A 22,074-nucleotide genomic window follows, 5' to 3' on the forward strand; every position below is an offset into this window, starting at 1 on the left:
TATATATATATATATATATATATATATATATATATAGGGGTCTACTGCTTTTCATAGACTACCACATATTCAAAAAGGAGCAGTAGACTGCTCAGGTACGTGAAAGCGCACTTATTCGGAAGTGCACTTTCGTGAACTCAGCTTCTACGAACATATCGCACCACAGTGGAGGACAGCAGGAAAACATACTATGTCCTCTACTGTGGTGTGGTAGTTACGGACCTTAGGGTTAGGGCATGGGTCATGGTAAGGGGATAGCCCTACTAGCTATCCCCTTACCATGACCCGTGCCCTAACCCTAAGGTCCATGACTACTGCACTAAAATCAGTAGTAGCCCATTCGCTGAAGCGGGTTTCGGGAAAGTGCACTTTCGATTAAGTGCATTTTCGCGTAACCCAGGGTCTACTGTGTGAGTTTGAAGAAGTGTATTTTCGAACTTATACAGTAGACCCATATATAGTCAGATATAGATATACATATATATATATATATATATATATATATATATATATATATATAGATAGATAGATAGATATAGATATAGCTATATGTATCAATACACACTTGTCAAAGATTATAAAGGAAGAAAAATCTGCTTTAAAGTGCAAGGAACAGGTTTTGAAGGAAAAAAAGTGATATAATATAAGCACTTAGCTGGAGAGTATCTACTGACGTGTCCTGATATCAGAGCGGCAAATGAGATCTGAGGTAATGGAGAGAGGGGCATTGTGGGTAGAGCCTTAGCTCAAGAGTTTTTTGGCTCAAGAATGAATGAAGATTGACAACATCAGATTCATAGTTATGATGATTCTATGGTAATAAAAATGCTCTTATTTTTTGTCTGTACAACATGTCTAAGGATACAGCTATCAGCTACTTTTTGTTGTTCACTCTGAAAATAATACATTTATTTCTGATCACATATAGAGTTAAAAAATAAAACTGTTACAGTAAGCATTTGGAGTAATAAAATACCTGCTCGGTTTTGATTATTTTACTCTGTATTGCATAGCATTACATTTTTATTATCCTGACTATCTGCATGGTGTTTAACATTGCTAGTTTCTGTTGTATAGCATCCTGCTTTTATAAACGACATGCTTGTGTCATTTGCTTTCTCGATCAATGATTGTCTTATATCCTCATTCTGCAATAACAGCTGTAAAAATGATAACATTTTATACTCTGGATTCTAGCAGATGTCGTAACTAACGTATGCTTGATTTATCAGATGCCACGAAGCAGTTTATTGGGTGTGCTTGATTTATCAGATGCCACGAAGCAGTTTATTGGGTGTGCTTGATTTATCAGATGCCACAAAGCAGTTTATTGGTTCTGTTTGATTCTTCTCATTTACCTGATGACACTGATTAGTTTGCAGTCCCCTGATGATTTTCTCTCCTGGAATGGCAGTTATTCTAAATAGTGTTCACCTTATTTAACATGCTTTTACGACAGGAAGGCAAGCATTTGAATATCTGTCTTGGCAATCATTTACTGTTACCATATATTGCATATACACTTTTGGCAAAAGTGGATCAGGATCTTGGCTAGTATGTTATCATCTTAAACTGAAATTATTCTTTTTAATTTTGAAATTATGGTTAGCAATCTTGTTCTACTGCCAAATTTTGGTATACCCTCTTGTTTTTGTGCTCGGCTACCTAGCAGCATTAAGTGCCAGCAGCACGGGGTGCTAGAGGCAGGTTAAAGATGGAGATGTATTCCTGTCTTGGGAGAGTACAGGTTACTGCCACAGGAAAAATGTCAGTGACAGCAAGCTTTGTGCTATCTTACAGGATGCCTAGGGAGTCTGATTCTTATACCTAACCAGTATTTGGGATCTATTCTCCTTGGGCCTCACCCTTAAATCTACTTTCCTGTTGTGGAAAAATAATGGAGAAGGTAATATTGGATAAGTTATTGTCAGAACTGGAAAGACTTGGACTTGAAACCATACATCAGCATGCATGTGTTGAAAATAGATCTATTACCAATAACAGTTATTAATAAAAATTGGGCTGTGATGTAATTTATATAGATTTAACTTCAGCATTTGACAGGGTATTACACAAAACAGTGGTCAATAAATTACAACAACTAGGTATTGATTCACTATTGATAAGATGGATAGCTGCATGGTTTACAAATAGGACATGGCAAGTATCATAGAGTAACTGGACAAGTGAAATTCTTGGTAAGAGTCAGGGTGCCCCACAGGGCTCTGTCCTAGGCCCTTACTTGGTTAGATTGTTATCTTTCAGACCTATGTTTTTTTCATCTAATAAAGCAGACAAACGGAAACCAGCAAAATGCACAAAAGCAGTCCGGACAAGCACCGTAAAGCCCAAATGTTAAAGTCCTTATTGTGAAGGCTGTTTGCAATACAAGCTGTAACACTGAAATTGAAATCCACTTGCACGTATAAAGCCACACTGAAGTCGGAAAAAACTTAAACCTTAACGCACTTTATTGTTAAAACAAGCGTTTTCGCTGTGGTTAAAACTACAGCTTCATCAGAGGCAAAAGTAAAATGCAAGGTTGGTGGCAACGCACGATGCATCGGAGACCATCCAGGTGCAATTAACCATAGGCAAGACTGCTCTGCAATTTGTAGCATGTTACAGGCCACCCTCTCAAACTCAGGAACCTCACATGGCCTTCCTGAAAACATTGGAGGGGATAAATGTATCTCCAAACACCATCATACTAGGTGACTTCAACTACCCTAATATAGACTGGGAACACTACTCAAGCCCGAACACTCTAACCCAAAGATTCCTGGAGTTCATAAACTCAAATGCCATGGAACAACTAGTCACCATCCCCACAAGAGGTAAAAACATACTTGATCTCATCATCACGAACATGGGATCAAAATGTTCAACACCGGAAGTATACCCCTCACTGGTGAGATCAGATCATAAACTAATCTCGCTGGAGGTCCTCATCCCGCCCCACCTGAAACAAAAAAGACCACAGTGAAAAACTTCTCAAAAGCCGATTTCACACTTCTAAAAACTAGTGTGGTCTCCTTTAAGGCCCCTGAGCCAGTGGTAAACATTACTCAAACCGCTGAATCACTTACAAATGCCTTCTACCAGCACCTACAGGACTGCATGGATCAGGCAATCCCAAACAAAACTAAGACTCTCTGTACCAAAGGCAAGCATCCAGTCTGGTGGACCCCAGCCATAAACAAGCTCTACAACAAAAGGAGGAAGCTACTACAAGATAGAGCAAAATCCTTGAAAGGTAAGACACCTTTGATCATTATAAGTAAAAACTAAGAGCTCTCATAAAATCATCCAAGGCAAATTTTGAGAGAAAAATCGCCAAGGACTCTAAAGACAATCATAAGGCCTTCTTTAGCTATGTTAGAAACCTAGGAGGAAACTCCCAGATATGCTCAGAATTAGTTCAAAATGATGTGAAAATTACTGAACCTACACACATTGCTAACATACTGGCTGACAGGTTCAGTGCAAACTTCTCCCCTCCCCAAAAGGAGAGATATCTATTCCAGAGGATTGTAGCCCCCAAACATCTCCAACGCCCAAGTGAGAACTGCCCTCACTAAGGCAAAAACACAGCATCCATGGGACCGGATGGTGTCCCCGGCTGTGTGCTTCATGAACTCAACGAGGAATTAAACCCACAGTTAGGACAGCTGTTTAATCTTAGCCTCACCTCAGGATACGTACCCAAGGAGTGGCGCACGGCGACTGTGGTCCCACTTCATAAGGGCGGTGCCTCCACAGACCCTGGAAATTACCGCCCCATTAGCTTGACAAGCCTTATCTGCAAAGCCATGGAGAGGATCATAATGGAACTCATAAATAAAGACATAGGGAACTTGCAGACTTTGGATCCAACTTAGTTTGGCTTGTCAAAGGCAGATCCTGCCTCTTAAACTTGGTTGACTTTTTCGAGACAGTCACCAAGGCCATTGATGAGGGAAAGGCAGTCCATACAGCCTACCTCGACCTGGCAAAGGCCTTCGACACAATACCCCACTCAGGTATCATCGAAAAACTCATCAGCTTGAATGTAAACCCATACATCACTAGATGGGTTGCAAACTGGCTAAGCGACAGAACCCACAGGGTCAGAGTTGCTGGAGCCATGTCAGACTCAAAGCCTGTCACAAGTGGTGTCCCACAGGGCTCAGTCCTGGGTCCACTCTTGTTCGGCATCTACTTTTCTGAAGTACAAGCAAACACAGGAGGGTTATGGCTGACAAAGTTTGCAGATGACTGCAAACTGGGCCATAGTCGAAAACACATGTGACACAGATATCCTCCAGAAGGGCCTCACAGAAACGGATAACTGGTGACAGAGCCATGGCCTGAAGTTAAACGCCAAAAAATGCATAGTCATACCCTTCGGGAAAAACAAGGTTACCCCTAGCTACCATATAGGTGACAATCCACTGAGCACAGACAAAGTCATCAGGGATCTGGGGACCCAAGTTGACAGTAGTCTTTCGTTTGACACTCATGTTGCTAAAGTAGTTAGGGAAACCTTCTATATCGCCCACCTGATCATGAAGGGATTCACATCTAGATCAAGGGAGGTCATCGTCCCCCTGTACTCATCACTCATTAGACCTATGATTGAGTACAATGCCCCATTCGGAATGTATCTGACCAGACACCTGATGCAGCTTGAAAGGCCCCAAAAGTTCCTCACCAAAAGGATAAAGGGTCTCAAAGATATGTCTTATGCTGCCCGACTGAAAGAACTCCAGCTTTATTCAGTCTCATACCGCTTGCTCAGAGGTGACCTGTGCCTGACATATAAGGCCATGTCAAACCCAGATTTGATGAATATGCTTCACCTCAAAAAATCTAGATCCCTCAGAACCACAAGGGCGGGAGCCTTAAACCTTGACACGGTTATAAATAGAACGTGCTGGAGGGACAGATTCATCACCCAGAGACTCCCTATGCTGTGGAACAAAATCCCGGTACATGTGAGGCAGAGCACCTCGCTGGCCTTGTTCAAGAGGAATCTTGACCAATGGATGGGAGATCGCAGATATACCCCAGGGATTACTTCAGTGTCACTGCTTGACAGAGGCACAGAAAAATGATAGGCATAGTTTTTATTCAAACTAAAGGGGTGGCGAAAGCCACATAACTATGGGCTAGGCTTATAAATGCCCTTGGGCAGATAGCCTAGTATGAACCTATGAACCTATGAACCAGTGTCAGAGTCAAGTTTTTATGCAACACACCCAGTAATGCAATCACAATGAAGGCGTGTTAGCAGCATTTCTTGCAAAAGTAAATTCAGGGAATGAAAGCTCTGTTTAGGAGCATTCTCAAAAGTATGTAGTTTCATACTTTTAAAACAGTTGGAAACCATAAAACATTGATGCATCAGCAGTTTGTTACATTCATACACCAAGCAAACGTGCATTAAAAGCATGAAAGTGTGTAAGAAATATATACATGATAAAAGCAGTCTAAAAACAATGCATAACAGTTCTGCATATAAAAATTGTTTATAGAAAAGTGTTTGTAAAAAGTATCTAGTGAAATCACTACCTGCAACTGCAGTTGGAAGCCTTGCTAAGTATAAGTCTTAACAGTGGTGGAAAGTATATGTTACTACAAATTACTATTAAAGTAAAATAAAATGAAGTGAAAAGTGAAGTAAGACAAAGGTAAAGGAGTTATCTTTTATAGCTCCTCATTTTCAGGACACAAGCTATATTGCAATGTTCATTCAAACCTGGGTACGAAAATGAGTCTAGTAATATTTGCCATTCTAACTCCTTATTCTCCAAAAAGAGAGTTACTGGACCCCCTCTTTCTGTTTTCTTGACCTGGTCAATTGCAATAAAATGAAAGCTATGTCCTTGATGTTTCATTACGTGTTTAGCTAAAGCGTTTTCTTTCAGTTTCCTTATGGCATAATCATGTTGGTACAGCCTGTCCCGTAGTCTCCGGTCAGACTTGCCTATGTAAAATGCTTCACAGCAGTTACACTTAGCTAAATAGACTATGAATCTAGAATCACAGTTAAGCTTATGTGTAATGTGGTACTTTTTGTTGCGTATTACAAAGGAATTGGAAGCCTTCACAAGGTGGCAATAGTTACATGCCCGCACTGAAAACAGCCTTTGTTCTAGTCATTAGCTCCGTCTGTTTACTTCTTTCTAGCAAAGTTTTCAAATTATTGCCTCTCCTATATGCTATCAGAGGTTTTGTGCCTAACTTGTCCATGAGTTCCTCATTATTTGTTATGTAATACCAATTTTTATAAAGTATTATTTGAATATTCCTCGAGTCAATACTGTAATTTGTGATGAAACTATTTACAAACGAGGTCCCTGTTATCTCAGTGTTGGAGGTTGCCCTAAGAAAGGGTATGTTCTCCCATACCCTCGGATTAGCCTCTAAGTCTTCCTCTTGTCCACTGAAAATTTTGTGTGGAAGTAAGGGTAGAAATTGACCTTCCCTTCTTTTATTATTGACCTCATCCAGTATTTCTTCAAATAAAGTATTTGGGTATCCTCTGTTGGTGAACATTACTTGCAAGATTTTACATTCTTCTTGGAATAGTATCTCATTACTGCACATCCTGGCTGCTCGAATTAGCTGTCCCTTTATGATAGCCTTCTTTGCTTGAATGGGTGGCAGCTGTTGTAATGTAAAAGGAGTTGCAGTAAGTTGGTTTTCTGTATATCTTTGAAGAATATTCACAATTGTTAACTTCTTTATACAAGTGAACATCAAGGTAGTCAATGCTTAGCTCTGAGAATTTAGATGTGAATTTTAAAAAGTCAGTTGTGTTATTAATAGAAGAAACAAATCCATTTGCTAGTGTCTCATCGCCATCAAAAAGGATGAAAATATCATCCAGGTATCTTGTGTAGAACTTGATGCGGTTCATTGTGTTAACGTCCTTAAGAATGTTGTCAACCTCCCAGTAGGCCATAAATAGGTTAGCTACTGTAGCACCACATGGGGACCCCATAGCTACACCTTGTTTCTGGAGATAATATTTCCCATTAAAGATGAAGAAGTTGGATGTAAGTATGATGTCTAAAAGTTGGGATACTAAATCAATTTCATTTTTGGGTGCCCCCAAACGATCTAACATCAGTGAAATCCATTCAATAGCCTCCAAGTGAGGTATAGATGTGTATAGATCTATGACGTCGATAGTGAGGAAGTTCAGTGAGTCGCTGTAATCAATTTCACTTATCTTTTTTAAAAATGTCCACGAGTCCTTGCAAATGTGTGATATTTTCTTAATATATTTGCTCAGGATAATTTCTACAAATTGGGCACTGGGGTATGTAAAAGAGACACGGCTATCAATCAGTGCCCGGATTGGTGGATTAACCAAGTTTTTGTGAATTTTTGGTATACCAAAAATTACTGGTGTCCTAGCCATTGTGATGTCAATGTAATTGTAGGTGTCAATATCAATGCACCCACTAATAAATAGGTCCCTTAAAAAAACCCTAGTCCTAGAAATTGACATGTTCATCTCATTCAGTGACGATGAACTATAAGATGGACTATCGAGCACAGTTTCCATTTTACTAATATATAGGAAGTTGTCAAAGATTACAAGCCCACCTCCTTTGTCAGGTTTTACTACCCTGACCGGTGCTTTACATAAGTTTTCCAAGCCTTGTAGTTGTTCTTCTGTGATGTTATAGTCTAACCGGTCGTTTTTAGTATGTGAAAAAGTGGCCATTTGTCTGAGGTCCAATTCACAAGTTTTTTCAAAAAGTGTTAAAATGTTGTGTAGTGGGGGGTTGTAAGTACTAGCTAATTTCAAATTAGTATTCATGTTAGTAACATCATTGTTAAACATTACATGCAAGTTCAGTTTCCTGACAAAGCATTTCAAGTCAATCAACTTTAACTCAGCTGCACCTCCACGTGGCAACTATGTGAAAGTGCACAACACCAGAAGTGGACAACAACACAACCAACAAAGGTATGAAAATCAGGGAAGGCATTTTTTAGGGAACCCGAAACAGCGCCCTTACTACAACAAGAACTGGTCCAGACGATAGTAACAGATGACTCTACTCCCAATTCAACGCCTATCACTAACAACAACATGTTAGGTGACTTAAGTATCTTAACGAATGAAAAAGGCGACTTTAAAATCTATAATTTTTCTAGCTTTCACGTGCCTCCATCCCTGATAGAACTACTAGCATTCGGGAACACTTTTGTTCCTACAACTAAATGTAACCTTGTTAAGACGTTGATTGACTTGAAATGCTTTGTCAGGAAACTGAACTTGCATGTAATGTTTAACAATGATGTTACTAACATGAATACTAATTTGAAATTAGCTAGTACTTACAACCCCCCACTACACAACATTTTAACACTTTTTGAAAAAACTTGTGAATTGGACCTCAGACAAATGGCCACTTTTTCACATACTAAAACGACCGGTTAGACTATAACATCACAGAAGAACAACTACAAGGCTTGGAAAACTTATGTAAAGCACAGGTCAGGGTAGTAAAACCTGACAAAGGAGGTGGGCTTGTAATCTTTGACAACTTCCTATATATTAGTAAAATGGAAACTGTGCTCGATAGTCCAGCTTATAGTTCATCGTCACTGAATGAGATGAACATGTCAATTTCTAGGACTAGGGTTTTTTTAAGGGACCTATTTATTAGTGGGTGCATTGATATTGACACCTACAATTACATTGACATCACAATGGCTAGGACACCAGTAATTTTTGGTATACCAAAAATTCACAAAAACTTGGTTAATCCACCAATCCGGGCATTGATTGATAGCCGTGTCTCTTTTACATACCCCAGTGCCCAACTTGTAGAAATTATCCTGAGCAAATATATTAAGAAAATATCACACATTTGCAAGGACTCGTGGACATTTTTAAAAAAGATAAGTGAAATTGATTACAGCGACTCACTGAACTTCCTCACTATCGACGTCATAGATCTATACACGTCTATACCTCACTTGGAGGCTATTGAATGGATTTCACTGATGTTAGATCGTTTGGGGCACCCAAAATGAAATTGATTTAGTATCCCAACTTTTAGACATCATACTTACATCCAACTTCTTCATCTTTAATGGGAAATATTATCTCCAGAAACAAGGTGTAGCTATGGGGTCCCCATGTGGTGCTACAGTAGCTAACCTATTTATGGCCTACTGGGAGGTTGACAACATTCTTAAGGACGTTAACACAATGAACCGCATCAAGTTCTACACAAGATACCTGGATGATATTTTCATCCTTTTTGATGGTGATGAGATACTAGCAAATGGATTTGTTTCTTCTATTAATAACACAACTGACTTTTTAAAATTCACATCTAAATTCTCAGAGCTAAGCATTGACTACCTTGATGTTCACTTGTATAAAGAAGTTAACAATTGTGAATATTCTTCAAAGATATACAGAAAACCAACTTACTGCAACTCCTTTTTACATTACAACAGCTGCCACCCATTCAAGCAAAAGAAGGCTATCATAAAGGGACAGCTAATTCGAGCAGCCAGGATGTGCAGTAATGAGATACTATTCCAAGAAGAATGTAAAATCTTGCAAGTAATGTTCACCAACAGAGGATACCCAAATACTTTATTTGAAGAAATACTGGATGAGGTCAATAATAAAAGAAGGGAAGGTCAATTTCTACCCTTACTTCCACACAAAATTTTCAGTGGACAAGAGGAAGACTTAGAGGCTAATCCGAGGGTAGGGGAGAACATACCCTTTCTTAGGGCAACCTCCAACACTGAGATAACAGGGACCTCGTTTGTAAATAGTTTCATCACAAATTACAGTATTGACTCGAGGAATATTCAAATAATACTTTATAAAAATTGGTATTACATAACAAATAATGAGGAACTCATGGACAAGTTAGGCACAAAACCTCTGATAGCATATAGGAGAGGCAATAATTTGAAAACTTTGCTAGAAAGAAGTAAACAGACGGAGCTAATGACTAGAACAAAAGGCTGTTTTCAGTGCGGGGCATGTAACTATTGCCACCTTGTGAAGGCTTCCAATTCCTTTGTAATACGCAACAAAAAGTACCACATTACACATAAGCTTAACTGTGATTCTAGATCCATAGTCTATTTAGCTAAGTGTAACTGCTGTGAAGCATTTTACATAGGCAAGTCTGAGCCGACACTATGGCACAGGGTGTACCAACATGATTATGCCATAAGGAAACTGAAAAAAGAAAACGCTTTAGCTAAACACGTAATGAAACATCAAGGACATAGCTTTCATTTTATTGCAATTGACCAGGTCAAGAAAACAGAAAGAGGGGGTCCAGTAACTCTCTTTTTGGAGAATAAGGAGTTAGAATGGCAAATATTACTAGACTCATTTTCGTACCCAGGTTTGAATGAACATTGCAATATAGCTTGTGTCCTGAAAATGAGGAGCTATAAAAGATAACTCCTTTACCTTTGTCTTACTTCACTTTTCACTTCATTTTATTTTACTTTAATAGTAATTTGTAGTAACATATACTTTCCACCACTGTTAAGACTTATACTTAGCAAGGCTTCCAACTGCAGTTGCAGGTAGTGATTTCACTAGATACTTTTTTACAAACACTTTTCTATAAACATTTTTTATATGCAGAACTGTTATGCATTGTTTTTAGACTGCTTTTATCGTGTATATATTTCTTACACACTTTCATGCTTTTAATGCACATTTGCTTGGTGTATGAATGTAACAAACTGCTGATGCATCAATGTTTTATGGTTTCCAACTGTTTTAAAAGTATGAAACTACATACTTTTGAGAATGCTCCTAAACAGAGCTTTCATTCCCTGAATTTACTTTTGCAAGAAATGCTGCTAACACGCCTTCATTGTGATTGCATTACTGGGTGTGTTGCATAAAAACTTGACTCTGACATTGCATTTTACTTTTGCCTCTGATGAAGCTGTAGTTTTAACCACAGCGAAAACGCTTGTTTTAACAATAAAGTGCGTTAAGGTTTAAGTTTTTTCCGACTTCAGTGTGGCTTTATACGTGCAAGTGGATTTCAATTTCAGTGTTACAGCTTGTATTGCAAACAGCCTTCACAATAAGGACTTTAACATTTTTTTGGGCTTTACGGTGCTTGTCCGGACTGCTTTTGTGCATTTTTTTTCATCTAAGGTGTTCTACAGTCTGTATGCAGATGACCTGAAATTGGGTAAACTGATTACGTGTTACAGATAAGGCATGTCTCCAAAAGAACTAGATAAGTTGACCGTTTGGGCATAAGAGAATAACATGCTGATAAATACATCAAAAACTAAACATATGAGAGTTGGGAGACATAAATCGAAAGGTGAATATTTAATACAGCATGCAGTGACTGAATCTGTAGATTCATGTAAGGACTTGGGTATATGGGTAGTTCTAGCTTTGAGTTTTTCTAATCATATCAACCAATTGGTTAATGATGGTTATTGTTAGAAAAATCTACATGCTGCTGAAATGTATATAACCAATGTGTTTTGGTCAATAAAGCAGTCAAAATTCTATACAAACTTTGTGTATGGTTTTTTGCCTCCTAATGTACATTAGTGATATCTGAGTTGCTCCTGCATTATTGTTTGTTATTAATTGACATTGTGTTTGAATAACTCAATGATTTTTACAGTCTGACTCTAACAAATTTATTTAACAGTTATACAACTATAGGTTGAATAAAAAGATTAATAAAGTCTAGGAAATCAGAAATGATGAAGTCACTGTTTGTTAATTGCATTAGACTCCAACTTGAGAATGGAATAACAATATGGAAACCTTATAAGAAAACAAGCATGAGCAAATGGAAAGAGTACAGCGGAGATATACCATGAGCCTCCATGGATGTACAAATTTAAGTTATTATGAAAGAATAAAAAATCTGAACTTGTGCAGTGTCCCTTATAGATATTTAAGAGGAGATCTTATTCAGCTATATAAGGCATTTAGAGACAACTCTCCTTGGGAATGCTTGGAGTTATCAAAACCTACTAGACAATCATCAGATAACCTATGTAGACGATTCTATAGGAATGAGAAGTGTACTAATTGGTTCTCTGAGAGAGTGGCTGATGCATGGAACAGACTGGCAAATTACATTAAAGCAAGTACTAGTTTAGATATATTTTTTAAGAAAAGCCTGGACACTTATTATGGGAACAACTGTTTTGGTATATTGGCAGGCTAGGAGGGCATTAATGCCCCTGCCTGAAATATTTGTATGTAAGTATGTATGTATGTATGTAAGGGAATATTCTGAAAAAATTGCGTTTTGGACTTAGTATATGTAAGTCCATTCTTTCACCCATACAGTGGCTGGACTTCAGGACTCACTCTAGCAGGTGCCAGCATTTCAAATAGTTACTATTTGGGATAGTTCTTTCCAACAGAATACTGCAGATATTAAGCCTAGACAAGGAAATCCTTAGTTTTCTTACATTTATAGCATATCATTAATTTCTAGAAGCTACAGTATTAGAATATTTAACATATCTGAACATTAATTTATGCAAGGATTGCCAAAAACTATAAAAGTCACTTACAGCTCCTGACAGAGGTGGATTAATATCTGGCACATATGCTTCAGGATAAACATTTTTCAAATACCAAGAAAAGTCCTTGCACTGAATATGTTTTCTCAATTCTAGTCTTTTAGTAATGTTTCCAAATGTTCCCTGTAAAGAGAAAAGTCAGTTAAACAGTTAACATCAGAAAAAATAATTGCACAGTCAAGAAAACATAAAATAGTTTTTGTTTATTATTCGTTTTTTTTTTGTTTGTTTTATTTTCTCCATTTATATCAAGAATTATTACTGACATCTTTTACATACTTCTGCTAAGAACATTAGCTCCAAACAGCATTAGTCTTAATATAAAAAAAAATCTGTAGTGTCACTGCAAAAATGGCTATGAACTCTAAAAGGTTATGATATGGTCAGTCAAATCACTGTTGATTGATAGACTTTATGAGAGAAAAGTCTTTAAAAAATTGGTTAACTGTCCTCACTTTATATAACATTTCTGATGTCAGATAAAAATGGGGAAATGTTGAAAATTTGCTGAAATGCTCTGTTGATAAGTCAAGACATATGTCACCTTCTACGAAACAAAACCACTGCCATAAATGACAATACATACTACTCTGCTTCAAAAATAATTAATTCCCTAATATGTATAGAAAAAGTGTTCCATGAAATCAGAAATAGGAGATGTTATTAAAGTACTTTTCTATCAGAAATGGAAAGAAAGAATGCTGTCTGAATCAATCACAGCATACCCAAATTAAACATTTTACCAATTAGCTTGCTGCTTTTCTTCAATATCTTATTGACACCGTAGTTCTAACTTGAGCAAAGATTAGGAAACGAATGCAGCTTTTAAAGCAGTTCCAAAATCAAACAAAGTTAAATGATGAACATTAGAAAGATATTTGCATTTTGCAGGGGTGGGAGTTGAGATTTACCCATAACTGACCAAGTTTGATTTCAAGGGCAAAGCCTAGACAATTAAATGCTCATTCATGCCAGGAGGCAAATAGTTTAAAACATACCCCCCATATCCTGGAAGATAATATCTCTATTGTACACTATAATTCCAAGAAGGAAAATTGTGGCAGGTTAGTAAGGGCCAAGGTGCCTGCAGCCTCTCTTCCTCCACTTCTTCAACTAGACCCGCAGAAGAAGGACACAGCTGGAAACAAAAAATTATCCACTTTCTCTAAAACCTATCAGTATTCAACTGTCACTCTGATTATGGAAACCAAAGTATGTATTCCTAATTTTACATGCACAACAGTTAAGATTGCAGAAGGCAAAACTATGGGAAAAAGCAGCTCCTGCTACTGAGCCTCTGCATCCCATTGACAAATGTGGTCATAGTGGCACCACTTCAGTGCACTGAATCAATGCCGGCACTAGTCACCAAAGCAGATGATACTAGTGGCATCACTCGTTATCCCAAAAACTCGTGACTAGCATCCACTTCTGCAGTGGGCTATCATACTCATACAGCAATTACTTCATAAATTTTCTGTAGGGATAAAACAGAAACATCCTGTACTCCTTAGCACACCATTCTGGAGCCATGTATTCCACAATGCCTAAAGTAGCAATGGCCACTCAGTCAGGTCCACTCGATGAGCAAAATTGCAGGCCATGTACATGGATGCAAATTTGTGAATGACTTGTCTCATGTAGTGCTCCACTGTGGTTCTACTACATATCTGTAGTGCTACACCATGGCACTATGTGTGTACACATGCTATATGTATGTGTATACCCATACCACCATGGGTTTACATATGCTGTATGCATGAGTGTACTGGTCACATGTTCCATTGTTACTGTGATGTACAAGGTCAATGTCAGCATGGTGGCTAGCACATCGTATATGAGCATCAACTCACAGACAATGGTGCTGAATAGTTTAATTAATCTTAAACCACTACATTAAGTACTACGAATTAGCATGTTGTAAAGTACTGGTGCCATTTTGTGAAAAACACTTATAAATGTCCAACTATGAAACAGAGGATGTTCAGTACAGATTTTGTGGAATTGGAGCTTCACAAAGTTAGGGAAGTAAAGCACCTCAGCAATGTCAATATACCTGTGCTGGATGTCAGTGATAGCGATGTACATGTTGTGGTTTACGTGTGACTGGGAACCCATGACACGTGCATAGCATTGTACCATCTGCCTGTGCCTGGGAGGCTTCACACTGTGAACACAAGAATCCTTAGTAAGGACCCTGTCATGAGGGGTATGGGGCCATACATTGAGACATGACTACATTAGATGAAAGGGGCAAATCTGTGTATAGCAGTAATTGCAGTTGATAACCAGATGTATGTGGGGGGTTGTGGGCATTGTTATAGCAGCTAAATGGGCAGGAGGCTATGTATGCTGATAAGTAGGTATAAATGGTGAGGCTATGGCCATAGTTATCTGCATCCCACAGTGTGCCATGTATGCCCACTGACTGATATGTTTCACCCAACGATGCACAGGAACTAATGCGGCCACCCAAGGAAGTAAGCATCTTCAAATGTTCAATAATCATATGAATGAAGTACTTCTGCAGGCCATTTGCACACTTGACATGCATCTCCTGAACAAAGGAACTGCAAACAAGCATTACTAGGACCAGATTCACCAAGGACTGGTGTAGAATGTGAATGCTGTGGATAGTTATAATATATGACTGCAATAGGTGCAATGAAGAGCAACTGATATACTATTCCATGGATATGACTAGAAACAGACTATAGCAAAAAAGAGGTCTACCACAGGGGATGGACCACCAGCAATGATGAAGCACATGAAGGCTAGGCAGGTTTTGGATCACTCATCGGACATGCAGAGATGCCTTTCTTATATGGGGGTGTGTTGGATATAACAGCTTAGCTTCCACCAACCATCTGTGCATTTGTTTGAGATGTGCCATGTTAGCAAAACCCATTAAAATGCAATATAGCACAAATTACTGCATGTTTGAAGGACATAATTGATCAAGGCCTCCCTTAATGTCTTCCCTTCTGGTTTCTCTACACAAATGAAAGGAATGATTCTTTGCCTCATCATTGCAAATCACATACTAAAAACAACAGCTGAAAATCCCCCCCCCCCCCAAAAAAAAAGACTTTTTTGCAAGGGGAAGCCCCACCACCACCAGACAAAATTATATATACCAATACAGTCACACCACAGAGAAGAAAAGGGGAAAAATCTGAAAAGTGCACTGCCAGCTCACAGAATACATTTATTTATTTACTGATTAATTAACATTTGATTACTGGGACAGTCTAACTAGGTAGGAGCCCATTTTCAGCAGAGGCCTGGGGAGATAAGCTCCAATGTATTATAAAACATTTTAAGAATGCTAATTTTACAATCTTTAAAATAATACAGAAATAACTAGCGTTTAAAAAATGATACCAAATTAGACATAATATGAAAACATTGATTAAGAGCATGTACAAGTTATATGACAATGATTTAATATTTACAGAACCAAAGGACAGCGGCCAAAGTCAAAGAAATGACACAACACCCCCACCAACGCTGAAAGTGCAGGAGTGCCAACCAGATGGTAAGTAAATAAACTCACAATCAAAGGATCCCACCATAAAGGAACATTTAATTAAACAGTTGAACATTTATTAAAAACAGTTAAGCACTTTCATTCCATGAACCGGAACTTCATCAGAGCTAATTGTCCATAAAGGAACACTTCCTTTTATAAACCATATTTTAAAGTGACAGTGCACAATTATATAACAAAACAAAACTTTCATATTACAACAAATTTTGTATAAATCAGATACAAAATGTCTCAGCTAGCTCATATGACATAAATTATTTAAAATTATAAATTAATATATTCATGAGATAGTTGTTGAAAAAGTTTTTTTTTTATAATTAAAAACTATTAAAACAAACAAACCAAAGCAACTCATTTCAAGGCTGACATCCATTCAGAACGTTGAATCAAAAAATTATGTGTAAAATAATAACAATTAATTCTATCATTATCATTTAATAAATAATTAATTATATGCTTACAATTTAGCTGCACTTAATTTTAACACCAGAAGGAGTAATTTAATCCTGAAGGGTTCATCACTTCCAGCCTAAGTTGCCATAGTAACTCTTTAAACTCAAGTCTAGACTCTCATTTTCCACCCTATGGGTTATTGCTGACTTTGTCAAGTATACCAAACCTGTAACCTATAAAATTATCACATGAAACAGAGTGCTTAAACACAGCATTATTGGAATTACAGGATTTGGTATCATAAAGGGACTCATAAATTCTTTTGTGGAATGCCTGTTCCATCTTCCCTATATAAAAGTGGATGTGAGTCTTGAAATATATGTTAGTAGATAGGGTAATTATAACCAACTTAGTTTTTTTAGTGCTATACAGTGGTAGGTCCTGAAGGGGGTATTTGCTGCAAATTTGTTATAGCACTGTTCAAGTTTTGATTTTTGTGATGCCTGAAGGTTAGTAAGAATAGGAACAAAAAGTGTGAGGAGGGGATAAGTAGTGGCAAGTGCAGTTTTAGTTGTGTTGATGAGAAAGTTTTTGGCACTGTAAAGCATCCCTAGTTTTTTATCAGTTTTTCTTATGCAATTTTGTACATGCAGGTCAAATTTAAGATTATCATCCACTATCATCCTTAATAGTTTGCTTTGAGAAGTGACTTCAATGGTTGCAGAATCAAGAGAGAGGACTTTATTTTTTTCATGAGAGAGGGTTTGGGAGAAAAAAAGTATTTTTTTTATTTTTTATTTTTTTTTTTAGGGTTGAGCATAAGGCATGAGTTATAAAGCCATGTTTCAGTGGCTGTTAAAGCTTCCAGAGTACTTTTTTGGAGGTATGCCATGATGTGATGTGTGCAAATGAGTGCGGAGTCCTCTGTGTTCTGTATTAGGGAAGTCTGTTTTGCGGATGTGAGGAGGGTGTTGATGAGAATGTTAAAGAGGAGTGGACTAAGGACAGAACCTTGTGGTACACTGATAGTGACTGGGAGGCATGGAGATAGGGTGGACTGCCATTTTACAGACTGATACCTATTGGATAGGTAGCATTTAACCATAGAAGGGTGAGATGAAAAAGACCAATGAGGACATTTGAAGTAGAATTTTACTGTGACAAATTGTGTCAAAGGTTTTAGACGCGTTTATATTATGCTGTCAAAAACTGAGACTGTCAACAGCGTAATAATCAACACAAAAATGTTGAATCCCCTGAACATCGAACACACACCAAAAAAAAAAAAAAAAACACCCAAACACAACACAAATTGCTCTATGCAGGGGGGCAAGCCCCCCTGCACCCCCCACACCCCCGCTACTTAAATATACCAACTCCGAGATTGCACTACATTGCTGTAAATGGAAATCTCCCCTTATGAAGATTTCTGTTTACACGCTCGATAACTTTTGCTTTTGACATTTTGGTTCCGACAATATCAGCTTCAATATTGTCGGCCTTTGACAGGGTGAAGTAGACCCATTTTAGATAAGTCTAGAAATGAGGAGACTAGTTTGTCATTATCTCTATTTTTATTAATAGTATCTATATAGGTTGCTGTTGTTGTTTTTGTTGTTGTTGTTTGTCTTTCGGCTTTTTCCAGTTAGGGGTCGCCACAGCGGAACTCCGGTCTGCTAATGATTGGCAGTAGATTTTCACAAATGCCGAGGTGCCAGCTCGACATCCAACCTTCAATGAAGGCACACCTATTTACTCATGTCTTTCGAACACCCATCCAACTGCGGGGAGGACATGCAGACTCCACATAGAAGGCACTCCCCGCACTCCAGCCGAGAATCGAATGGGAGAACCTCTTGCTGTGAGGCAACAACGCTGCCACTGCACCACCGCGGCATAGTATCTATATAGGTTATAAGTGCAATATTAGTACTATGGAAAGGACAGAAGCCATGTTATATGAAGGACAGGACTTCTTCCTGCAGGAGATAGTTTAGTATTTATTTTTAAAATGCATTAAAGTATTTTGGAGAGGGGGGGGTAAGATTGTTATACTTATAAAGTTAGTAATGTCTGTTGAATTTCTGCCTTTGTGCAGATGAATATTGTATAACTTTTTCCACAGAGAGGGAAAGTAGGTTTCCTCGACTGGCCTTTTTATAAGGATTGGGAGAAGACAGGCAATGCTATTGGCTGTTGTTTTAAGTACTCACTTAGAATATCATCAGCTGAAGTAGATAGAGCATGGTTTGAGTTTGTTTAAGAGTAGTTTTATATGGGATGTGGGCACAGGTTTGAAGGTTTACTTCAGCTTGTACATTGCAGTGAAACTTGCAGTGACATTAAATTCTCACACTGACGTTGATCAGGGAAGGAAGCAATGCAAATGTGCAGGTAAGTCCTCTCTTTCCAGGGTCCTCTGGTCTGCATCTGCAACAGTACACCAGAAGGTATTTCTGTCAAAGTATGTTCTAGCTGTATATTCAGGAGTATCAATATGCATACCACAGTGTGTGTGTGTGTGTGTGTGTGTGTGTGTGTGTGTGTGTGTGTGTGTGTGTGTGTGTGTGTGTGTGTGTGTGTGTGTGTGTGTGTGTGGCTGTTGACAATGGTGTCACGTATGTTCAAGATTTCACAGGTTTCACTTGTGGAGGGTCCAGGACAGCATATACCTAATGTCAATAGGGCACCTGTGGTTGATAATGACAGCACTATGCAAGTGACACAGTCTGATGTCACAGTGGCAGTGTCTGCAAAACTCTAAGGTGGAGGGCTCACTTACATGCATCATTAAAGAAGTCACTGTAGAGGCACAATCTGAGCACACAACCTTATCACTGCATGACAGATATCCCATATCTGACAGCCACTGATGGACTCTTATGCCCCCAGCTCACACAGCATCTTACATGTAGACCACTCTTGAAATACACATATCCACCATGGAGAGATATGTGTGTTGTGGGGGGGGGGGTACAGTGCTTCCATGACTCCAGGTCTGTTCCTAATATGGTTACAACACTTAGCATTAATCTGTAAATGTGCAGGTCAGAAATACAGGCACAGATGGCTGCTACCTACACTGTTATGAAGATGGTGAGTGTGTTATGTGGCTGTAAGATGATGTGAAGCAACTGCACAGTGACATGGTGCACAGGGACAGAGAGCAAACAATGCACCTGATGTCACTTGTGGAAAATGTTTCTTCCATATAAACTTCCATGGGACATTATCCTCTTGGCTCATTCCACGGGCCATACCATCTGTGGTCATTGGGGGAGGGTTCCAAATGCAATGTGGCTGAGCACATGTCCTATCTCAGGTTACAAGCTTGCTATCACCAATAGCCACATCACCTGCCACCCCTGGCCCTGGAAATCCTGTAGTCTGTGCCCACCATCACTTCACCGGGTAAAAACCGGGGATGACTCACTAGGCTGCTCACACACAGTCCCATAGACCTACAACATCCCTATCTCCTGTCAACATACTGTCTGCTACTCTTGGTATTGGAGGTTCATCAGGTCATAGATGATGATGGTCATCAAACTGAACATATAGGACACCCCAACAGGGTGTATGCACACAGTCCCATACTTGTATTATTTCTCTGCCATGGACTGCACCAAGCCCTAGCACTGCAAGCCAACACAGTGGCAGTGTGGCAATTCAACCCCACAACTGGAGGATGTGATCCCTGAATTCCCACAACCATTCAGAATGTATGACTCAGTGTTCATCTCCTATGGCCATAACCATTGCAGTCAACTGTCACAGTGTCATCCAGTATCTGTGAAAGTGATGATGGCTGTGCCCTGCACAATCCTAACTTATGTAAGTATGGTGATATCTGATGCATTGCATGGTCAGTCCATGCAATATTCTGCACAGCATGGATATGAAACCCCATGCATCATTTTATTCTATGAAGTCTGTATCATGGCCCATAGTTGTGAACCAGGTGGAGCATCTTTGCCAGTGCTATAATTTATTACACTCATCTTTGCCTTGGCCATGGTACTGCTGCAGAATGTTCCTCTCCTAACTTGCACCCTGCCTTCTGCTGCTGCTATAACCAGTATAGAAAACCTGGAAGATGTTCATCTGTTTATGGCACATACAACAAACTCATTACTGTACATGTCTGGACTGTACATGTCTAGACTGTATTGAAGTGACCCTCCTGAGATATCTAGATGTCAGAATTGTTACATCAGTAGTCCAAACAAATGTTCCACTGTATTTCATGATTACACTTTCACTGTGTTATACTTCATTTTCTGCATTGTCTGGGGTTATATATTGGGGATCATCATCTAGACTCTAGGGTATATCCAGCATTGCCTGCAGCAGACAATACAAAATAGATTATATTTGGTCTGTTGCATCTAGTTCATAAGATTAATGATGTAAAATGTCAAAACCCATATCATCAAGACCATGTGGTCAACATTTTACATCTTGAAAAGTCATAAACAAAGCAAACTATACTTTTGCAGGGGAGTAAGCCTCCCATGCCTCCTGCAACCCCACAAACACCCTGATTATTACATACGCCAACTTGGAGAGTGCACTGTGGGGAAACGGGCACATTCCCAATCCCCACTGTACCACAATTTCAGCCAAAAGGTTTAGAGTTTTAAAATGTTGACAATATGGTCCCAATCATATGAGTTTTGATATTTTAAATTATTGATCTTCTGAACTAGCCCTGCCTGTGGTTATAGACCTGTTTATCTAGCATGGGTGTGCAGCTGCCTACCTAACAGATACCCCTGTGGAAAGTCTCCTTTTACAAAGGGGACAGATGTTACATGTGTGAACAAAGTGAATTGCCTGGCCAAAGAATGAGCACATTATAAATAAAACCCTGCATATTAAATACCACTTGGTAGTTCAAGGAATTGAAACCCTTCCTGTTGATGTATTGCAGTTTATTTGGATCAGAGGGAGCTTTGATGGCAACAATATGTGCACTTTATGGCCCCCAGGATCTCAGGTAAAAGAGCTGCATTGTAAAAGGCTTACAGGTTGTGAGGTTTACCTTGTAAAAGGCTTACAAATTGTTGGTTCTCTTCTCTTCTCCTCTCTGTGGTCCTAGGACACCATAATTGCTCCTCCACATACTGCACCATATTAAGGAACTGGTTTAGGATTCTCAAGACAAACACCTGCAATATCCCTAACACGTCCCATACAGGTCATTGAAAGAACCCAGTAACAAAGATAGTTAACGCTATATATACATTTGTATCTACAGGAATGCATTCCATGCATCTTCCTTTTCTTGTGGGTGACACAGTTTGACTAGGTCCCTTACAGTCTCCCTGTCCTCACGAAAAAGGTGCATAACATGCTGGTCCATAAGTTGGTGGTATGTCTCTACTTTACTAGCTCAGATGGCCATGACATGCAACACTGCAGACATTGGCTCCAATGGCAGCCACTAAAAGGGCTCCATATTTACGTCATTATGCAGGCATTAGCACGCAATACATGCTGTGTTACTTTGACCATTGCATTACTGATCCTCTGAAATTTCACAACTGCCCACA

The 22,074-nt window shown here is 38.8% G+C and overlaps 1 protein-coding gene across 1 annotated transcript in view; it reads right to left on the reverse strand.

The window, feature by feature from the left end:
• The window catches only part of GALNT3 (polypeptide N-acetylgalactosaminyltransferase 3), a 514,825-nt gene that overhangs the window by 76,869 nt on the left and 415,882 nt on the right, over positions 1–22,074 (reverse strand). Inside the window, exon 8 of the mRNA XM_044075606.1 lies at positions 12,568–12,699. Within this exon, the coding sequence (XP_043931541.1) occupies positions 12,568–12,699 (132 nt within the window). The remainder of the gene's footprint in view (positions 1–12,567; positions 12,700–22,074) is intronic.

The sequence above is a fragment of the Protopterus annectens genome, chromosome 6.part1, assembly GCF_019279795.1.
Source record: "Protopterus annectens isolate FY-2018-M chromosome 6.part1, PAN1.0, whole genome shotgun sequence".
NCBI lineage: Eukaryota > Metazoa > Chordata > Ceratodontiformes > Protopteridae > Protopterus > Protopterus annectens.